The sequence below is a fragment of the Centropristis striata genome, chromosome 24, assembly GCF_030273125.1.
Source record: "Centropristis striata isolate RG_2023a ecotype Rhode Island chromosome 24, C.striata_1.0, whole genome shotgun sequence".
In the NCBI taxonomy this organism is placed as follows: domain Eukaryota; kingdom Metazoa; phylum Chordata; class Actinopteri; order Perciformes; family Serranidae; genus Centropristis; species Centropristis striata.
In genome coordinates this window covers 2,449,493-2,472,527 of record NC_081540.1, presented here as the reverse complement: position 1 = coordinate 2,472,527, position 23,035 = coordinate 2,449,493, and the positions used below count along the sequence as shown (strand labels likewise).

General features: G+C 33.6%; 1 protein-coding gene across 1 annotated transcript; it reads left to right on the top strand.

Moving 5' to 3' along the window:
* Window positions 1-285: 285 nt before the first annotated feature.
* txndc16 (thioredoxin domain containing 16) lies at window positions 286-21,636 on the top strand. Its single transcript, XM_059327675.1, has 20 exons — window positions 286-684; window positions 1,378-1,539; window positions 2,928-3,010; window positions 3,689-3,762; window positions 3,845-3,919; window positions 4,713-4,834; window positions 4,921-5,011; window positions 6,007-6,166; window positions 6,272-6,441; window positions 6,975-7,035; window positions 7,136-7,283; window positions 7,588-7,734; window positions 7,837-7,896; window positions 8,908-9,106; window positions 10,876-11,012; window positions 13,220-13,304; window positions 14,589-14,730; window positions 17,275-17,462; window positions 17,568-17,758; window positions 21,422-21,636. Exons 2-20 carry the CDS (start codon window positions 1,386-1,388, stop codon window positions 21,634-21,636), a joined length of 2,502 nt encoding a protein of 833 aa, XP_059183658.1. The 5' UTR covers window positions 286-684; window positions 1,378-1,385.
* Window positions 21,637-23,035: the final 1,399 nt, after the last annotated feature.

The window sequence follows — 23,035 nt, the reverse complement described above, 5'->3', positions numbered from 1 at the left end:
ACTAAAGGTACAATTAAAGTAAATTAACAAAAAAGACATATAATGACCAATGAAAAGATGCAATTGATAATGGTTTTGGTTATAATCAATAAAACCACGTAAAATGTCTAGATATCATTAAAGTCTTATCAGCTATTTTTGTTGTTATCATTATATTTGTCTAAAAAATGTACCTTTAGTTGTACCAGCCATTAAAATGAACAAGAAACTGAAGAAAATAAGGGTGGTGTAATCATTTTTTTCATGACTGTATTTTGTCAACAATGGGTTTTATTTTGAAAGGACAACAGGAAGTACAGTTTGACTCTTCTCGAAAGATGGAGCATCTCAAGACATTTTCTTCACTTTTCAGTGGAAAATAAACGTTTAGAAACTTGTTTTCCCGGCTGCACAACTTTAAATATACTACGAACATGTTCCGACATGTAACATTTATATTTATAGTTGTTTACGTTAGCTAGAGACGTAAACAAATGGACAAACATCTAGCTAACAAGAGGAGCTAACAAACTAGCATCACACAAAATACAACAAAAATCTGCATTTTTGGACTTTATTCTTTATTTAACACTTCTAGGAATATCTGATGCTTTTAATTAGTGTTACAGTGTCTCCTTTTTGTCTCCCTTTACCCTGGATTTACCTTGGAAAGGTGAACTTTGAACCCCATCTGGACTTTCTCAGGTAACAAGTTTAGCATCTTTACTCAAAAATTCAACTTTAAGGTTCTTTAATTGTTTATTTTTTATCTTATGTTGCTTTATATTTCTACTCCACTATATTTTAGAGGTAAATATTGTGCTTTTTTCACTGAACTGACAGCTTTAGATACTTTTCAGGTCGAGATTTGACCTAAAAAACCGTTATTAATTGATAATAATCATGCATTTTTATAAAATAAATCACATAAGAGTATATTAAGTAGTTCAAATGAGCAACAAAGTAATAAAACAGTAATACAGTCATGGAAAAAATGATTAGACCACCCTTCTTTTCTTCAATTTCTGATAATGTTTTCCATGAGTTAGGTCTATTCTGCATAATTAGTATTAGTATAATTTTTAATTTTGTACATTTTGATGCTGATACTTTTGTACTTTTACTTCAGTAAGTTTTTATTCCGCAGTGGACTAACTCTGCAGAGTGATATAAATATTTTTATTGCTTACATATTTCCTCACGGCCTTCCCATATCAGCTCCATTTAACAGACCAGCAAATATGAACCAATTAAATATAATATTATTGTCTTTCCTCGGTTTGTTTGGGATCATTTGCACCAGATCTGTTAACTAAAGTTATATTTATTTCTGTTTATTCCTCTCTCTGCTGCAAATATGAATCTCAAACCTTCATAAACATGATTTTTCCCCCTCAGAGAGTAAAATGTGGCTGTGTGTGTCTGTGTTCCTGCTGGTGACGACGTCTGGAGGCTGCTCCGAGAAGGCCAACACCTCAGACCTGATCCACTTCACCGCCGTAGACTTCTATGAGAAACTGCATTCTGGGAAGATGATGTTTGTCTATTTTGAGCACCAAGGTTGGACACTCACACTATATTTTCCACATTTGTTTTGTTGTTTCAGTTAGTTTCTGAATATAAAGTAGCTCAACGTGGAGAACAGCAGCATCAGAGCCACCTAAAATATTAATTTCAGCACAGAATCTTATAACAATTATGAGTAAAAGGAACTTATCATTTCAAGTTTACATGCAGCTACTTCTCACACATTTGATTTGACTGATTTAAGGTTGTTCAAGGCTGAAAAGATGCTTTTACTGCAGTAAAAGTACAAAAGTATCAGCATTAAAATGTACTTAAAGTATCTATAGTTTAAGTACTTTTTATGCAGATTGTTTTACATATTCCAAATACATTATTGTATTATTTTTAATGCATTTATGTAAGCAGCTTTATATATGTGATAATTTAGATGATGATTAGTGGAGGATGTGGTTATAGATTAGAGGTAACGAGGGATAAAGAAAAAATGCAAAAACAAAAAGGTTAAAACTTACAACACATGGAAAAAATGTCTTAAAGTCAGATAGGAAGGAGAGGAAAGGGAACATAGATTTTGTGTGTATTTATTTGGGGAGTTTGAGTAATATTTTTATTATTATTTGGTGGAAGAAGTTTTCAGAACCTTTTTACTGCAGTAAAAGTACAAAAGTATCAGCATTAAAATGTACTTAAGTATCTATAGTTTAAGTACTTGTTATGCAGAATGGACCCACTCAGATTGTTTTATTCCAAATATATTATATATTTATGTAAGCAGCTTTTATTTTGTAAAGATAGGGCTCATTTTTTTACTGCTTACTCTACTAATCTACTGTTATGAGGTTTAACTTGATCATGTTTTTTATGTTAAATCTCAACCTGAAAAGTAAATAGTTGAGTATTTGTACTAAGTTACAATCTGGATATATATCTATAATATCTATATATCTATAACGGTTTAGATGATGATGATTAGTGGAGGATGTGGTTATAGATTATGAGGAATAAAGTAAAAAATGGTTATATTAAAACATACAACACAAGGAGAAAAAAATACTCTGAAAGTCAGATATGAAGGAGAGGAAAGGGAACATAGATTTGAGTTTTTAACAGAATTTAAAAGTGCATATCGTGGTTTAAGGGTGTGTGTTGTGTTTGTTGTGTGTATTTTTCCTTTAAATCAGGATCAGAGTCCTGACTGGAGGACATTATTAAAAAGATATGAAGAACAGATGGCGTACTGAGCATACCAGAACAGTTCCAGCTCAGAATCAATTTTCTGGAGATGATATGAATGATAAGAATCCTTCATCCTGTCAGAGATCCACAGACTCGTCAGTGTTCAGTTCAACAGAAAGCGGCTGAAGTCACAGTTTATTTATAGAGTTTTTAACACTCTAATCATTCTTCTTCTCTGTTTTTAGTCTCTCCGACCATCTCTCTGTTCCTGGTGGAGCTGGAGAAATCTGCTGATGCTCTGCAGGATTATGGAGTCCTGGTGGGAAAGGTAAATAAAAAAACAGACATATCTGTATTTATCTTTATCTGCATATATGTTGCCTGATTTGCAACATAATAACTTTTTTTACACAATATATATGTAGAAAACACTTCTAAAGGGTGATTTAGACATTTTCTGAGCTATTTATTTATTTTTAATTATTCTTTGTTTTTATTTAGCTCTTATTTTTATTGTTATTTAATCTAGTTGAAAATGTATTTTTTGTTTTTATAATATTTATAATTATGTTAATTCATGTTAAATATTTTTATGCATTTATTATATTTATATTTTAATTTTTATTCTATATGTAACATACAATATTAGTATTTATTTAGCTCTAATTTTAATTGCTATTTATTGTTTATTTTTTCTCCATTATCATTTCTAGAATTGGTTCACAATGTCTTTATAATAATTTATAATGATATATAATAATATTAAATATTATTTAATTACTTATTTTATATTTTTAATCAGCACTTGACTGACACTAAACATACAGTATTGGTATTTATTTAGCACTTATTTTTACTTCTATTTATTCTTTATTTTTCTCAGTTCTCAATTGGTTTATTTACAATAATTTATAATATTTACAATAAAAAAAATACAGTTATTTTTAGGACCTCTTCATAGTCATGTAGTTACAGTTGAGTGTGTTTTTGTGCTTTTTGTGTTCAGGTGAACTGTAACAAAGATCTGGTTCAGACTTACTGCAGAGAGGAGAGGGAGCTGCACACGGCCTTTCTCTTCAGGTCTGAGGTCACAGCTCTCTTTGGTGCATTTTATTATTTTAATATTATTAATATTAATATTAAAACTCTGTCTCTGTGTCAGAGGAGGAAAGGAGTTCCTGGGTTTTGATCTGGACACCGTGTTCGACGTGAACTCCATCGTCTCTGAAGTCTTGTTGTGAGTCAGCAGCTTTATATTCTTTAAACCAGGGGTCTCAAACTCGTGGCCCGCGGGCCAATTGAGGCCCTCGTGACAATATTTTGTGGCCCCCACCTTGATATGAAAGTTTAATGTGAGTTTTATATGAATGGCACTTTACCGTGTTGTGTGTGGAAGGTCCCTTTAATTACTTTTATTGGTAATTTTGTCTTTTTGTCATTTTGTGTCTTTTTTAGAATAATTTTGTGTCTTTTTTGGTAATTCTGTGTATTTTTTTGTCTTTTTTGTGTCTTTTTTTAAATAATTTTGTGTCTTTTTTAAAGTAATTTAATGTTTTTTCAGTCAGTTTGTGTCTTTTTTAGTAATTTTGTGTCTTTTTTAGTAATTTTGTGTATTTTTTTGGTCATTTTGATACTGCCTTTACCATGTTGTGTGTGGAACAAGTCTTTAATTACTTTTTTTGGTCATTTTGTGTCATTTTTGTGTCTTTTTTAAAAATAATTGTGTTTCTTTTTTTGGTAATTCTGTGTATTTTTTTTGTCATTTTTGTGTCTTTTTTTGTCATTTTGTGTCTTTTAAGTAATAAAGTGTTTTTTTCAGTCAGTTTATGTCTTTTTTTTTGTCATTTTGTGTCTTTTTTTGGTCATTTTGTGTCTTTTTAAAAAATTTTTTTTAGTAATTTTGTGTCTTTTTTTGGTCATTTTGATACTGCCTCCAGATAATTAGAGTTTGGGACCCCTGGTTTAAAGGGCGAGTTGTTCCTTGATGTTTCTTTAGAGGTTCTGACTGATAGTTTGGTCTGGTTGTGCAGCGCCATCCTGCGTGAAGAGGTGAAGTACGTCCACACAGACACAGACCTGCTGGCCATGCAGAAGGCCGCCAGAGGGAAGAAAGACATCGTGCTGGGATACGTCCGCAGTCTGGGGACTCAAGGTGACGAGATGATGAGTTTAAAGAGTGATTCACTCACTGACTGATGATAACCATCAGATTAAATGTTTCTTATTGTGTTTCTTCAGAGCACAGGTCGATGATGGAGACGGCGTATGTTTACGGATCCAAATACCAGTTCATCCTCATCACTGGAGGCCCCGTGCTGAAGAACTTAGGGTACGTTTTTATCCTTTTTTCTTTGATGTAAATCATAAAACTACAGGGTTAGTTTTATCTCCTCATTTTGCATTCAAACAGAGTAGAACACTGCTATAAAAATCTGTATTATTCCATCTATCTATTGATCTATCTGTCTTTGACCCAGGAAAAAAAATGTTGTTTATTTTATTTAATTTTGTTTATTTATTTAATTTTGTATATTTAGTTTTAATTATTTAACGTATTTCAACGTAACGTAAATTATTTAATTTATTTTTATTAATTTATTAATTTATTATTTGCATCCATACATAGGCTATCCTGATTATTAGTTAATTATTTAATATCCCAGAATATGATTATGCTCAGAGGCACGGGAATGTGTTTATTTTATTTTGTTAAATTAATTTAATTTAATTTAATCTAATTTAGTTCATCTTATTTTATTTTTTTTTGTTTTATTTAATTTATTATTAATTATTAATTTTTTTTTTTTTTTTTGTATATTTTATTTTTATTTTATATATTTTATTTTATTTACATTATTTAACATATTTTAACATAACGTAAATTATTTACTCATTCATTCATTCATTCGTCTGTCTGTCTGTCTGTCTGTCTACAGTATCTAGGAATTTGGATGCAATGAGCAGACTTTGACCTTGAAAAAAACTTTAAATGACCAAAAACAACAAAAAATGACTACAAACATATTTAAAATGACTAAAAATAGATGCAAAATGACTACAAAAACCCATAAAATTACCTTTTTTTTTTAAATGACTAAGAAAGACTTATGTCCTTGAAATATTTGCAAATGTGTGCATATTTAAAGAGTTTACACCTAATTTCTTTTATTTATCTAAAATATAAAACTTACGAAAACATTGTATTCATGTAAATAACAAACTGGGGAAGTTTCATGCTGATATCTAAAAGTTAAAATAAATGACCCTATTCACCTGTCGAGTCTCTTTAAATCAGACTTGTGTCTCTCCGTCTGTCTTTTTCAGAGTGAACGAGTTGTCTCACTCGTCTCAGGTTTGGTTCCTCCACTGTCGAGGTCACCGCAGCAACGAGACCCCCATGAGCTGCCCGTTGACTCCTATGAGAAAACCTCTGTCCACCCTCAGCCTGCACTCCTTCCTGCAGCTGATGGAGGCTCCATTGCTGGTCAGAGACATCAATATTTATTAATATAAAGCTTTATTAGAGCTACATTTATTAATCTGAAGGTTTATTAGAGCGTTTTATTCTAACGGGTCCCTGTGTTTCCAGTCTGAGGTCTACGAGGACCCCTCCTCGGTCCCGCCCCCCCAGTTCCCCTACCAGCAGACCCCCCAGGTCTTCCTCTTCTCCCGACCCGCCACCAAGCACTCGGACCTGGACTCGGCGGTGGCTCTGGCCTGGAGGCTGCGGGGCCTCGCCCTGCTGCTGCTGGTCCACAGGTGAGACGGAAACACCTCACACATGCTGCAAATTCATTTCATTTAACACTTTTACACCAATAACTGCACTATAATGTACACAAACTATCATTTTTATTGTGCAATATAGATGCTTTTCTCTGTGTGATGGTGCAATTTTAACTGTCAAGTCTGTTTATATTGTTTGTATTGTTCTTTATTGAAATATATTTCTTCTTGCCGAAATTGTTAATGCTTTTATATTCTTTGTTAATATTGCTTCTTTCTATTTTTTAAGGTATTTTATTGATGTTTCTTTCTATTTTTTGCAGCTGTAACACAGGACATTTTCCCGTTATGGGACTAGTTATTTTATTATGATTTGCATATATTTTAACTGTGTTTATCACTATAAATATTGTCCTTTTTCCACTTTTTATTTTATTTTGTAGCTTCCTTTTACCAGGTGTTTACTTGTATTTTGTTTTCCCAACAAAATAATTGTTAGTTGGTGTGTGTGTGTGTGTATGTGTGTGTTGCTGTTTCTGTTTCTTTGTGTGTGTGTGTTCTATCAGACAGAGTCCAGCAGTTAAAACTCCAGATGAATATAATGCAGCTATCCGACTGCCTGAGAAGGTAAAATAACCATTTTATACTAATAAAATAAGATTAAATGTTTTTAACCCGTGTGTCTTTGACCCTAGTGTGTGTGTGTGTGTGTGTGTGTGTACTCCAGAGTTCAGAGGTGAAGTATTTGACGTTGGATGACCTCGACGAGGTGCTGGAGCTCTTCACGAACCAAGAGAAGGAGGAGGAAGAGGATGAAGAGGAGGAGGAGGATGAAGAGGACAGTGAGGATGAAAGAGAGGAGGACTCTTATTTTGGTAAGTGTCTGAGAGAAACATTAGAGAAGAAGGAGCTAGGAGAGTGTGTGTGTGTGTGTGTGTGTGTTTGACCCAATTCCACAAAGCAGCTGATGTTGCATTTTTCTCTTTATTGTACAAATTCTAATCCACATTTAACAAGATTTCTAAACTTAAATGCATGCAAATTTCAAATATATTGTATTATTTTGACTCATTTAGTGGATTCATATGTGTGTGTGTGTGTGTGTGTGTGTGTGTGTGTGTGTGTGTGTGTGTGTGTGTGTGTGTGTGTGTGTGTGCATGTGTGTGTGTGTCTCTGCAGGAAAGCTGGATGATGAGGTAGCAGCGTCTGTGTATGAGAACAGAGGAAACCTTCCTGACATGGACTCCATCACTCAGATCACCTCCCATAACTTCCACTCTGCAGTAGCTCAGAGCAGCCTGACGGTGGCGCTCTTCTACCTCAAATGTAAAGAAACACTCCTCCTCCTAACTGTCCTGCAGCCACAATCATAAAAAGCTGATTATCTCTTGCATGGCTGTAACTGTAGTTCCTCTCCTTCTCCACCAGGGGACGCTGTTTCCATGGTTTTCCTCAGCTCCTTCATTGAAGTGGCAGAGAAACTCGCAGGTAAATATTAGAATAAAGACACTTTGAGCTCCTGTTAGAAGAATTAACACAACTGTCTCATTATTAAACTCCAGAATGAGCTATAGGCAGATCATCTTTACATGTATACATAGAGAATATTGAGGAAAATGTAAAAACAGACAAAAATTTCACAGGCATCGCACACATAGTTCATACAAAAATACCCTTTTTGTTTAAACAACAGAAGGAAAATGGGGTGAAAAAAATAATAATAATAATGATAAAATACATACACATACACATATACATTTATATACACACATAAAAAATATAAAAATAAATAAAAAATAATAAATTAAGAAAAGAAAAAGTAATTAAAATAAATAAATAAGAAGTAAATAATATACATATTATTATTATTGTTTAATGTTTTTTTTATTTCTTATTTATTTATTTTTATATGTTTTATGTGTGTGTGTGTATATATACAACATACACAGAAAATATACATAAATAATAATAAATAAAAAGGAAAAGCATACAATTATAATAATAATAAAAAATAAATAATATGTATATATATATATATTTCAAAATTAGATAAAAATATACAATAATGATTTTATACATATAATTATATAAAAATATACAATAATGATTATATATATATATAAGAACATATACAAAATTAAATTAAATAAAAAAATAAAACAAAAGGCATGCAACAATAATAATGCTAAAAAAATATATATAAACATATACAAAATCATATAAAAAGAAAGAAATAAATACAAGACAAAGCATGCAAAAAAATAGATGCATATACTCATAAAAAAAAAGAGGAAAATTAATAAATTTAAAATAAAAGCATAATTATGGTTGTCACAATTATGGTTGTTTATAGCAGTAATACATGTAATAATCAGTATAATGTTTATACTGTTTGTATTGTGTATATGAAATTTAGCTGTAAGGTGCTGGAAAAGCTTGAAAATCCTTGAATGGACTTTGGAAAAGTTTTTAAATGATGTGATGATGTTCTCTCTCCAGACTCTGGCGTGCTGATGGGCGCGGTGGACTGCGGCGAGTGGACTCTCCTCTGCTCCGCTCAGAGCGCCGCCGGCTCGCTCCCCGTCCCGTTCCGACCAATCACGGCCTTCCCCAGCGTCCTGTTGCTCCGCCCCCAGGAGTCGGCCCAGCTCTACAGAGGCATGCTGGGTAGTGAGGCGCTGCACCGCTTCATCATGCTGTGAGATTCTCATCTTTTACATCATAACAAAATTTAAATATTTGACCGTTTTAAAGGAGACGGTTTCTCCTCCGTCTGTTGATTCTAAAGGGAGAAATAGAAGACAGTCTGATTATAACCAAGTCTTTTTATCCCTGAGTTACCAGAGCAGTTAGTGGACATGTGAAAATGTGAAAATTTGGACACAAAAAAAGCATTTTTCAGGCGGAAAAATCAGGAGAAAATCAACTTTGTCGCTCTTTTTCTGCATCAGAAGATGCAAGATCAGATAAACTCTGTCAAAACCGTATCTCAGCTTCTGCAGCTTTTATTTTTCATTGCAGCACTCATTAAATATTTTACATTTTAGATTTGAAAGTCACTATATAACTCAAAGTGTGCAGCAGCAGCAGCAGCAGCAGCAGAAGGAACAAACTGCTCCAAACAACAACCAAAGTTCACTAAAGATGGTGAAGATGCTTCTAAATATGATAAAAGAAGACTAAATGAACTTTAATGTCCCTGTTGGGACGTTTGTCTTGGACACGACTCCAGATAAACCGAGGACATCAAATGTCAAAGTTTTATGGAAAGAACATGATTATAGAATAACAGGAAACAGACTTTATATGAGAACATGAACACAGCAGGAGAACATAAATCCATATTTTCCATATATATCTCCAGAGTCTTGGCATTGTGTAGAATAAATGCTATATTTTTGTGGAGTACACCACTAACACTAAGGCCATATGGTCAAGTTTTTGATTATGCAAATCACTTGCAGAACATTGAAATTTAAGGTAACATTTATCAATTCAGAATTAAACTGTGACAGCCCTGATGATAGATATACATACATGCATAAAATTAATATAAAAATAATATAAAGAAAATTAAAAGCATACAATAATAAATAAAATATATACATACACATATAAAAAATATAAAAATAATAAAATAAATAAATATAAGAAAAGTAACCAGTAAAATATTAGTGTTGTGTTGTTTAAAAAATGAATATGAACGTGTTTTCTTTACATTATTCGAGGTCTGAAAACACTGCATCTTCTGTCATTGTTGTCATTTTCTGCCAATTTATGCTCTAAATGGCAATATTTTAATTTCTAATTTGGGAGAAATGTTGTCAGCACAAACAAAAATGATAATTTTACTCAAAATCATACCTAAAAATAGTAAAACCAGCAAAACTGATAATTTTTTATCATTATATTTGTCCAAACAAATGTACCTTAAGTTGTACCAGACATTAAAATTAACAAGAAACTGAAGAAAAAGGGTGGTTCAATCATTTTTTCCATGACTATATATATTTCCAGTTTCTTTTAGTCTTTTGGTTCATTGTTCATTTTCATGGATAGTCATGTTTTCTACCAGCAGCTTTTATTTGGTCGTGTCCTGACTGAAGAGTTACTGATATATGTCAAAATTAGCTCATATTTCTCATGAAAGCTAACTGAATAAATGTGATTTATAAAATATAAAATGTGTAGCCCTAATACCTCGTGTTAACCTTGTGACTCTGTGGAATGGGAGTCACTTTGAATCTCTTTTTAATCTCTTTTACTGTGAAACTTTCCGTATATTTAGCTGATAATATTACAGTAAAATACTTTTACTTCAGTTAAAACTCAAGATCAGCTGCATGGTATCAAGTGTCATATAAATGCTATATTTTTGTGGAAAGTTTTTGATTTTGCAGACCCTGCTTTTGTTTTCAAACATTTAAAATTAGCTCCCGTCTTTGTCTTGGTGTGGTCTTCCTTCAGGAGCCAGCCGGCGTCTCCTCAGCTGCTCGCCACGGAGGAGGAAGTGACATCATTCCTCCAGGAGGCTCCTCCCCCCGAACTATCAGGAGATAAACCAGACAGAGTTCTGGGACTGTTTCACACTCAGACACACTCAGGTAGGAGGCTGAGGCACTGAGTCACGGCTCATTATTGGCTAAAGATCAAGTTTTCTAAATTATGTTTACGTTTTTTATCGCTGAGAACAGTTAGTCCAATTTCATTTTGTTCATTCGAAAGGCTAAAGATGAACAAATATGGTTTCAGGCAGATTGTTTTGCAAGAAAAAACACATTGAGAATTTAGGAAATGTCACTTTTTTCAATAGCTTTTACACTTTAACCCATTAAGACTTCAAAATCATTTCAAAACCACCTCCTAAAACCTGAAATACTGCACAAAATGTTTCCTAAACCATTGGTTTCTCAGCCTCTGCAGCAGATAGAGACATGAAATATAAACCAAATAAAAGCTTAAACTCTTGGCTTTGTGGAGGCGTGGAAGAGTGTTTTCTTTGTTTTGCTTTTTCCCCTTGAACTTGAGTGAATATCATCGGTTCTGTGTCTTTAAAAATACGAAAGCATCCAAAAAACACATTGTTATAACCGGTCTAAATGGGTAAACAACACAAAAAAATGATAGATCACACAAGTTGGACCTCTGGAATCTAATTCTCCAAACGTTATAATCATAATGATATTAATGCATCACATAGGGGAATTCTAACAGAACAAATAGGCTTGAAAAAGGACAGATGTGCAGCATTTCTTTGATTTAGAATATGCATGAAACAAGCTTGACTAAAAAACACTTAAAATAACCCAAAAAAATGCGTAAAATTACTAAAAAAAAAGGACTTAAAAGGACTTAAAAGGACCAAAAAGACGTAAAGTGACTAAAAAACATTTAAAAAAGACTAAACTTTTTTTTAAATGACCAAAAAAGATATAAAGTGACTAAAAATGATACAAAAAAACATGTCAAATTACCAAAAAATACTCAAAATGACTAAAAAAGACTTGAAATGAAAAAAAAAAAAACATGTAAAGTGAATAAAAAGACTTAAAAAGACTTTTAAAAAAAGACCAAAAAAGATGTAAAATGACCCAAAAAATACATAAATGACTAAAATTAGACATAAAATGACCAAAAAAATATGTAAAAAGAACAAAAAAAGATTTTAAATCACTAAAATACACTTAAAATAAACCCCCAAAAAATACGTCAAATTACAAATTACTTCAAACTTAATTTTTTACTGTCTAACAAATAGCATAATAAGTGCACAAAAGTGCACAAATCCCAGTCAAACAGGAGAAAACAGTGTGTTGGTCGGAGACTATTTAAAGCTGCGGTTTAATTCACGTTTGGGGAATCAACAGGAGTCATAAAACAGTCAGACCTGAGATCCAGTTCCAGATGTGTGAAGGCAAAAGTTTCCCAGACGTTTACTGAGAGGGCAACTATTTACAATCAGGAGGTAAACAGTCAAATCTGGAGTCTGCCTTATGAAGTCATCGAACAAAAATGTGTGTTTACGTGTATTTACCTCGCTGGAGGTCGGAGCGTTGTGATAAAATAAGACAGATTCAACTATTTTTATTCCTGAATCCCGTCCTGAGGGGACCGACCAACTGGCTCTCTTTAGTTTTTCACACAGTGTTAAAGTCAGATTTAAGTTCTTCTGGCTGCAGGATGATCTACCTGGGATTTGTAGAGGCACATTTTCCTCCACCATGGGCCAAAATAACTCTGAGATATTGTCCAAACACATAACAAAAATCCACTTTTTGGATGAAAAGAGTCCACAGTGGACACTCAAAAAGTCCCCGTTTCTTGCCAAGTTCAAGAGTTTTATTATTGTTCTATTAGGCAGCAAAACAGCTCAAAAACAACTAATATGCTAGTTTTTATTTCTGGTTATCAGACCACTTGAAACGTCAAAACATGTGATATATATGTAAGGAAGTAAAATGTATTTATAGAGAACTTTACAGAAGAAATGGAGAACATAATGCATAATATTTGTCATTTTAATTATGTATTATGTTCTTATTATTGTGCTAGTGTTGCTGAGACTTGTGTGCATGCATACACAGTTGCAGCTGTTTTTTTTCTGACTGGTTTTACACAAAAATGATCATTACTGAAAGAAAACTGATGCATGAAATGATTATTATTCATAGTCGAGATTTTTACTCTGCAGATTGAGCTGAAAAAAAGTGTGACTTTTGCTGTGAATTTTTAAAAACTGACCTGCCGACTGTCAGTGACCTCACCTGGTGATGTCATGATGATGTCATGATGATGTCGTGGTGTTTTCCAGGTGTGCAGGTGTTCAGTGAAGCAGCAGAGTCTCTGAGAGGAGAACTGCTGACGGGACTGCTGACAGACGCACTCGCTCAGAGATGGTAACAGCTCCAACTCACTCTTCTTCTTCTTCTTCTTCTTCTTCTTCTTCTTCTTCTTCTTCTTCTTCTTCTTCTTCTTCTTCTTCTTCTTCTTCTTCTTCTTCTTCTTCTTCTTCTTCTTCTTCTTCTTCTTCTTCTTCTTCTTCTTCTTCTTCTTCTTCTTCTTCTTCTTCTTCTTCTTCTTCTTCTTCTGCCAAAGCAGCTGATCAAACATGATTAAAATGCAGCCAGGTATTGGACAGACACTTCAGTGAATGTGTGAATACATTTTATAAAGGGTAAAATATTCTTAAACACACATGTTAAACCTCTGAACCCCACAACCTGCAGGTTTTCTCTTAAAAATGCCAAGATTACACCATTTTTGATAACCAAGAGGAAGTCACCAAATCTAAGCTTCAAATAGCGAAGCTACATGTCTCATTTTACCCGCTGAATCCCACAAAAATCGCCAACATTTCAACATTTATCACAGCCAGAAACATTAATTATCAGATTTATTTAAATTGATAGTGTGACAAGTAACCAAAGGGCCTGCTGTCGGGTCGGAAATGCTTGTTTTCGTTTAAAAAAAATCCCCCAAATTAAACAATTTATCATAGCCAGAAACATGAATTATCAGATTTTAATTATAGTTAAATAATATATAATTATAATAATAATCATAGTTTCTAAAACTCCTTGAACTAAACAAGTCTGACAAGGTTTATTACCAAGTAACTGAATAGCTGTTTCGGGTTGGAAAAGCGTGTTTTCATTAAAAAAATCCCAAAATTACACCTTTATCAAAGTCAGAAACTGTAAAAAAACAAAGATTATTTTAATTTCTGACAGTTCTTGAATGAATCATGTGAATAATTCTTCCACCAGTAAAGATGAAATGAAAGATATTTAATCAAAATCACTTTATTCTACATGTCTCATATAAAAATGTGACAAAAATAGCCCGTTTGCACGAACCAGATCCTGTTAAAAAGATTAAATTCTGCGTTCCTCTGGTCAACAGTGAAGCCATGATGGACTCTGCTGGGATCAACAGTCACAGGACAAAAATTCAGTGAAACTTTGGCTGAACTTCAGGCTGTTTACACAGAAGACAGGCTGAAGTAAATAGTTTAACTAGCTTGGCTGAGGAGAGACTTCCAGTTTAGAGTTATTCCTTCTTCCACAGAGGTTTGAGTCAAATGTGACCGGAGCTAATGAAGAAGCTTGTTGTGCTTCAGAGAGTGTTAAAGAGGTGAATTTCTGCCCTGATAGTTGTGAATCTGTGTGTTTGTGCTGCAGGGCTGCAGAGAACGCTGCGTCTCTTCCTGCTGTCTTTGTGTTTCCGTCCTGGAGGACAAACTCTCGTCCTCTCGTTCTGTCTGTGTCTCGATCTGCTGCAGAGCTGCTCGCACACATCAGCACCGCTCGGCTGCATCCTCTGGTAAATCAAGTTCAAGTTCTTTATTTTGGCACAAACTGACCAAAAAAAGATACAAAATGACCAAAAAAAATGCAGAAACTGACCCAAAAAAGACACAAAATTACCAGAAAAAGACACAAAATGACTAAAAAAAGACGTTAAATGACAAAAACAGACACTAAGTTATCAAAAAATACACAAAATGACCAAAAAAACAGAAAGTGACCCAAAAAAGACACAGAATGACTAAAAAAAGACGTAAAATGATGAAAACAGATACTAAGTTATCACAAAAGACACAAAATGACCCCAAAAAATCCAGAAAGTGACCCAAAAAAGACACAAAATGACAAAAACAGACACTAAGTTACCAAAAAAGACACTAAATTACCATACAAACCCAGAAAATGACCCAAAAAAGACACGAAATGACGGAAAAAAAGACGTAAAATGACGAAAACAGGCACTAGATCACCAAAAAATACATAAAATGACTCAAAAAACCTGAAAATTAACCAAAAAAGACATAAAATGACCATAAAAACCCAGAAACTGACCCAAAAAAGAAACAAAATAACTAAAAAAAGACGTAAAATCACAAAAACAGACACTAAGTTGCCAAAAAAGACATAAAAGGACAAAAAAGGACACAAAATGACAAAAATAACCCAAAAACCCCAACAAAATGACCAAAAAAAAGACGTAAAATGACAAAAAAAGACACAAAATGACCAAAATAGACACAAACACACACACACACACACACACACACACACACAAATGAAGTGTGAGTCCTGTGAAATCGTCAGTGTTGTATTTTCCTCCGGAGAAAGAAAATCAAGAGATTTTGGCTACAAGGTTTAAATATGAACTCTTTTATTTTGCGCAATAATAAGACAAAAAGAAAAGAATAAAGAAATAACAACAAAAGGAAGGTAAAAGTAAGGCAGCGGCAAGAAACCCAACAGACACACAACTTCTACATATATTATAAGGGCCTCTACATATATATAAAATTCACAAGTTAAATTAAAAACAAGTAACTATGAAATAGAAAGAATGATAATAACTACCATAAAAATATCTTTACCACATACCAGGTTGATGAGCTCTCCAGCTGAATCTCTCATCAATTTAGATATTTATATTAAAATCAAACTGTCGTCTATCTGGATCTAAACCTGCTGGAATAAAAGACGTATAAATAAATGGTGTGGAGCTCTTGGGAGAGTTTGTGGAATCTGTTCTCAGTATGTCACAGATAACAGGCTCCATATGTGAACTCTCTGAGTTTACATTCTCTCATTTAAACAAACAGCACCATGTGGAGAGAAACAGCATGTTTAATGCACATGTTCAGCTCTGATTCTGACTGTTTATGATGCCGTTTGGAGTAGTTTATGTTGCTGTGGAGGTCAAGAGTTTCAATGTAAAGCAAAAGTTGGAGGCCAAAGAAAGAACACATTTCTGTGTTTGGATGTTTGGATGAAGTCCCAGTAATAACAAGACGTCCCTCTTGGCGGCGCTGCTGTCCTCGTTTTCACCAGGACTGACATGCAGTAAAGTCTGATAAGTCAGGAGAATAATTGCTGACAGGCAGGTTTAATGTTTGCAGCTGCAACAAACAGCAGAAATCTCTGGTATTTAGCTGAAACTTTGTGCTGATTTGGAAAAGAAAAATATATTTATTTTGATGTAGATAGATAGATAGATAGATAGATAGATAGATAGATTACGTCTTTTTGTGTTTTTTTTGGTCATTTTAAGTCTTTTTTGCCATTTTAAATCTTTTTTGGTCATTTTATGGTTTGTTTTTGGTAATTTTACGTATTTTTTTTTTGTCATTTTATGTTTTTTAGTCATCTTATCTTACGTATTTTTTGGGTAATTTTAAGTGTTTTTTTAGCCGTTTTAAATCTTTTTTGGTCATTTTATGTTTTTTTTTTCAACTTAAGTATTTTTTTGGTCATTTTAAGTGCTTTTTTAGTCCTTTTAAATATTTTTTGTCCGTTTTTTGAAAATCTTTTTTAGTCACTTTACCTCTTTTTGTCTTTTTTTTTTTGTAATTTTTCGTAATTTTGGGGGGTTATTATAGGTCTTTTTTTAGTCATTTTGAATCTTTTTTTGGTCATTTTATGTTTTTTATTAATCATTTCTTTTGTTTTTTTAATCATTTTACGACTCCTTTTAGTCATTTTACGCCTTTATTTGGACATTTTAAGTCTTTTTTTGTCTGTTCATCACATCCGAATTCCGAGAAAGACAGATAGATTATTATTTATCCTGAGGGAAATTCAAGTACTGCACGGTTTTAAAAATAACATTTAAAAATATGTTTTTAAAAAAAATAGCACACACGGAAGTCTGTAGATTATAATTTGCAGACTGGGACTCTCCTCTCTGCAGCACCACAACACTTCATTCAAAGAGGATAGTTTTGATAAAATATAAATTAATTGTGCAGCCGTAATCCAAACCACTTATTTCTTACTATTTTTCAGACAGAATCCCATCAGACTAACGTGTAAATTCTCCTTCCTTCTTATTTTAAATGTCTGTTTTCAGCCTGAGCTGACGGTGGAGAACCTGCCGTCCTTCCTCTCTCTGGGTAAAGCCCTCCTGCTGCTCTTCGTCGGCGAGGAGGAGGACGAGATCGGGCGGAGGCAGAACCAGGCGCTGGTGGAGGAGATGAGAGGAGTGGTGGAGCGGGGGGGCAGCAGGCTGGAGGCCTACCTGGCCTGCTGGATCCACCTGTACGTCTCTTAATAATAATCACAGTGAAAGCTGCTGCTGGTGCCTCCATCATGTTCTCACCCAGCTGTCTGTTGTTGTTGTTGTTGTTGTTGTTGTTGTTGTAGGGGCCGTACTCCAGCCGGTATGTCGGTCCTGGGCTCCTCGCTGGGCTCCATGCCCCCCCTCCCCACCCTGCTGCTCACTCATCTACCCTCCACCAGTGAGATCTACCAGTTCCCCCCCAACACGCCCATCGTGGCCTCGGCGGTGCTGCGCTGGCTGCAGAGCGTGGAGGACGGGGCCGAGGCTGCAGCAGGTCAGGGGTTCATCAGAAAGGGACCATATGAGGGGTTTAATGAGTCTATAGGAGCAGCTCATGGCTCTTAAGAGCTCCAACGTTTCCCTCACTGGTGTCTTTTCAGTGTTTTCTCTCTGCAGGCAGCTACCTCTTTAACAAACACATGCACATAAATAAAAAACCTGCATTATCTATTTATACTGTCAACTGTGTCCTGCTCAGAGGCAGGAATATTTTAATATATAATGTTTATTTTATTTTATTTAGTTTAGTTTAGTTTAGTTTAGTTTAGTTTAGTTTATTAATTTAATTGTATTTAATTTGTTTATTTTATTTTATTTAATTATGTTTATTTATTTATTTTTGTTTAATTTAATTTAAATTTAATGTTGTTTATTTTATTTTATTTAAATTATTTAACATATTTACATAATAGAAATTATTTAATTAATTTGTTTATTTATTTTATTTTATTTAATTATATAATTTAATTTTCTTTATTTAATTTTGTTAAATTTTATTTTCACTTTATTTTATTTTGTTTATTTTATTTAAATTATTTAACACATTTTAACGTAATCTAAATTATTTAATTTATTTTTTTGTATATATTTATTTTTTGCATCTATATATCTATATAGGCTATCTCTATATGAATAAATAATTTCAAACGCTCTTCTACTTGACACAAAAGTAGCCTATGGATTATCTTTCCTGTTAACTGCAAAAGAGATCTTCTTAATGGAGCAAAGAACGAAAAGTAGGAGGAGTAAAAAAGAAAAACCTAATGCCGCAGATTTATTTAAAGACAGTCTAAAACCTTGTAACCAAAAATGGTCGTTTCCTCTGATAATTAACTTTAACAGCAACACGTCATGTTAACCTGCAGTCTTTATCTGGATGTTTTCATCTGGAAAGAATAATCCAATCACGCTCTCACATTTACACCTGGTGGTCATTCAATCTGTGGTGATTTAAGCAGCAAACGAGAAAACAAAAAACAAAAGCAGAAAGAAAAGCAGCGTGACGGTGAAGGATTTCTCTTGGTCTCTGAAGCAGCAGGAGACGTGATGATGACGTTTTTACTGATTACCTGCCCACCTGCTGGCATTAAGTGATTACTTTTCCAACACAGTGTGTGGTTACATTTCCACCACGAGACTTTAATTTGTTATTTTCATCTTTACATAAGCTATCCTGATTATTAGTGAATTATTTAATATCCCAGAATATGATTATGCTCAGAGGCACGGGAATGTGTTTATTTAATTTTGTTTATTTAATTTAATTTAATTTAATTTTGTTTATTTAATTTTATTTTATTGTGTTTATTTAATTTTATTTATTAATTTATTTAATTCTGTTTATTTTTATTTAATTTTGTATATTTTGTTTTAATTATTGAACGTATTTCAACGTAACGTAAATTATTATATTTATTTATTCATTATTCATTTCATTCATTCATTCATTCATTCATTCATTTATTTATTTATTTATTATTTGCATCCATACATAGGCTATCCTGATTATGAGCGAATTATTTAATATCCCAGAATATGATGATGCTCAGAGGCACGGGAAATTTTATTTAATTTTATTTAATTTTGTATATTTAATTTTAATTATGTAACGTATTTTAACGTAACGTAAATTATTTAATTTCTTTTTATTAATTTATTATTTGCATCCGTACATAGGCTATCCTGATTATTAGTTAATTATTTAATATCCCAGTATATGATTATGCTCAGAGGCACAGGAATGTGTTTATTTTATTTTGTTAATTTAGTTGAATTTAGTTCATCTTATTTAATTTTATTTCGTTTATTTATTTTTGTTTTATTTAATTTTATTTTTATTTTGTATATATTTAATTTTAATTTTATTTTGTATATTTTATTAAATATAAATTATTTAACGTATTCTAAATTAAATTAATTTTTTTTGTATTTTTTCATTTATTTATGTATTTATTATTTGCATCTATCTATAGGCTATCCTGATTATGAGTGAATTATTTAATATCCCAGAATATGATTATGTCTCATGAAGCTTTCCACATAAATAAATAATTTCAATCGCTCTCCTACTCTAAATGAAAGTAGCCTATAGATTATTTTTCCTGTTAACTGTGATAGAGATCTTCTAAATGGAGCAAAGAACAAAAAAAAAAGGAAAAAGGAAAAGTAAAACCCAACTGCTGCAGTTTTATTTAAAAGCTGATACTTTAGTACTTTTACTTCTGTAAGTTGTGAATGCAGGACTTTTACTTGTAGTGGAGTAATTTCACAGTGTAGTATTAGTACTTTTACTGCAGTAAATGGTCTGAATACTTCTTCTATCTGTGCTCAGAGGTCAGAGGAAAACTGAGAGCTGGTGGAGTTCCCGTTTGAGGAATGTGAACAGAATGTGCAGCGACACGTGTAACGGACGTAAAAAGTCTTTAAATGCAGGTGATGATTGTTGAGGCTTTAAAGCTCCACTGTCCGGAGCCGTTAACCTTTGACCTTTGCCCTGAGATATAAGACTGGCTGGGACTCGTCTCCTCTATCTGAACCCAGAGACTGACATGCAGAACATTCCTCCAGGAGAAACTGCAGACCTGCAACCTTTAGAGCTGCAGGACGCCTCCGAGGCGTCACTTTTACATTCCTGCAGCTGTTTAGTGACAGAGCTGTTTCCAAAACACTCCTTCTGAGTTTAAACACAGACAGAGACTGGGAAAAAGAAGTGTCACTACATCTATTTATGTCTTTCTAAATCTTTTTTTTAGTCACTTTAGGTATTTTTGGGTCATTTTAAGTGTTTTTTAATGATTTTACGTACATTTTTATGGTTGTCTTTTTTTAGTCATTTTAAATCTTTTTTTTTTTTGTAATTTTACGTATTATTTTGGTCATTTTAAATATTTTTGTGTTTTTGGGTCTTTTTATGACTCATTTTACATCTTTATTTGGACATTTTAAATCTTTTTTTCTAGGTCAAAGTCTACAATATTATAAAATATTTACAAAATATTTTATTTTATAGCCTTTTTGGTAATTTTACGTCTTTTTTGGTAATTTTAAGTATTTTTTTGGTAATTTTTTCAAGGATTTCAGCTTTCAGATGTTTTTTTTTATTTCATTGTTATTTATTTAATTAATTTATTTTATTTTGTTTATTTACTTAATTTTGTTTTATTTTGTTTCATTTATTTAACGTAAATTATTTAATTTAGTTTTTTGTATTATTTTGTATTTATTTATTCATTATTTTATTATTTGCATCTATATATGGGCTATGATACCTCATACCTTTTTGGACTCACATTTATATTTTAAAACTTGCATAATACAGCTTTTAAAGGCTGATCTCTGGACTGAATCTGTGACTATAAACATAATAAAAACAGAATGCAATTATTCACAAACCCTTTGCAACCTACATTCAGTTAAACACGGTACAAAGACAAGATGCTGCACACTGTATTTCTTCACACAGCGTCCCTACTGCTGGAACTGTGGTTGTATTTTATGATGGAAATCTACCTTCAGGTGCAACATATTTTCTTGCATGTGAGCTCTAAAAACAGAAAACCGACGAGGCCCAGAGATCTTTGTTGTTGCGTTAATGAAAGGCCAGTAAAACCTTCAACCCTGCAGCTGTAATTACACATCTGACTGTTTCCTTCTTTAGGGACGCTGGGAGAGGAGAGCTGGCCTCCTGCTGCTGACTTCCTGGACTTCCTGAAGATCATGGACATGCAGGATCCTGACTCCACCCAGCAGCAGACACCTGAGGAGGAAGAGGAGGAGGAGGAGGAAGAAGAAGAAGAAGAAGAAGAAGATGTGGATTCCTCCTCCAGCTCTCCTCCTCCTGACAGCAACGCTAACAATCACTCAGAGCTCTGAGATGAGACTCTGATTGAGCTTTTGCATCGGCACTTTTCACGCCAGAGGTGGACTAGGGACTAAAACATCCAGACCGGCCTCCCTGCAGGCTGCAGAAACATCTCGCTGTCTGCTGAAAACCTGAATACACTCGACTTCTTCAGTTATGAAGCCTGGAGCTCAGCATTTTGGCCGTTTTTGCAGCCAGTGCATGCACGGAACGGACGGAGGGAGGTTGATGCTACTTGAGTGACCAAAATGACCTGAAAACACTGTGAAAGAGTAAAAGTTCACACTGTGGAAGCAACCTGTCAATCAAAGGGTAGCCCCGCCTTCAAGCCCTAAATCCCTGCCCTGCTTTATCGTCTATTTTACACTAAATGGGAGCTTAATTTACAAAATAAACATCATGCTGCATTGGAGAAGACTTGAAACTAGCAACTGAGACCATAAAATCACGAGGAAAATGTTTACTGAGGTAATAAATAAAGTTAGAAGTAGACTTTGACAGACATGGACTTCTTTTTGCAGCCAGTGCATGCAGGGGGAGGGAGGTTGATGCTACATGAGTGACTGAAATTAACTGAAAACACTGTGAAAGAGTAAAAGTTCACACTGTGGAAGCAACCTGTCAATCAAAGGGTAGCCCCGCCTTAAAGCCCTAAAGCCCTAAAGCTGCTTTATCGTCTATTTTACGCTAAATGGGAGCATAATTTCCAAAACAAACATCATGCTGCATTGGAGAAGACTTGAAACCAGTGCATGGAACGGACAGGGAGCCATGTTGATGCTACGTGAGTGACCAAAATGAACTGAAAACACTGAAAGAGGAAAAGTTCACATTAACTTCTTCAAATGGACTTCTTTTTGCAGCCTGTGCATGCACGGGGAGACAGGTTGATGCTACTTGAGTGACTGAAATAAACTGAAAACACTGTGAAAGAGTAAAAGTTACCACTGTGGAAGCAACCTGTCAATCATACGGTAGCCCCGCCCTAAAGCATACCCTTCTTTATCGTCTATTTTACACTAAATTTACAAAATAAACTTCATGCTGCATTGAAGAAGACTTGAAACTAGCAGCTGAGACCACAAAAATCACAAGGAAAATGTTTATTGAGGCAATAAATAATTTAGAAGTAGACTCATTTTCTCATAGACTTTGACACAAATAGACTTCCTTTTGCAACCAGTGGTTTCAGGGTCTGCTGCAGGTTTGCCAGAGACAAAACAAGACGTTTTAAAAATCATTTTTTTCACCTCTCAGTACTTTTGTGGTTTCTCTTGGAAACTGAGAAACTGTGAAAGAGTAAAAGTTAACACTGTGGAAGCAACCTGTCAATCAAAGGGTAGCCCCGCCTTAAAGCCCTAAAGCCCTAAAGCTGCTTTATCGTGTATTTTACGCTAAATGGGAGCTTAA

Coding starts and splice junctions, on each gene's coding strand:
- txndc16 (XM_059327675.1), top strand. CDS start 1,386: ATGTGGCTGTGTGTGTCTGTGTTCCTGCTGGTGACGACGTCTGGAGGC. Junction 4,835..4,920: donor CCGCAGTCTGGGGACTCAAG/GTGACGAGATGA, acceptor GTGTTTCTTCAG/AGCACAGGTCGATGATGGAG. Junction 7,284..7,587: donor AGAGGAGGACTCTTATTTTG/GTAAGTGTCTGA, acceptor GTGTCTCTGCAG/GAAAGCTGGATGATGAGGTA.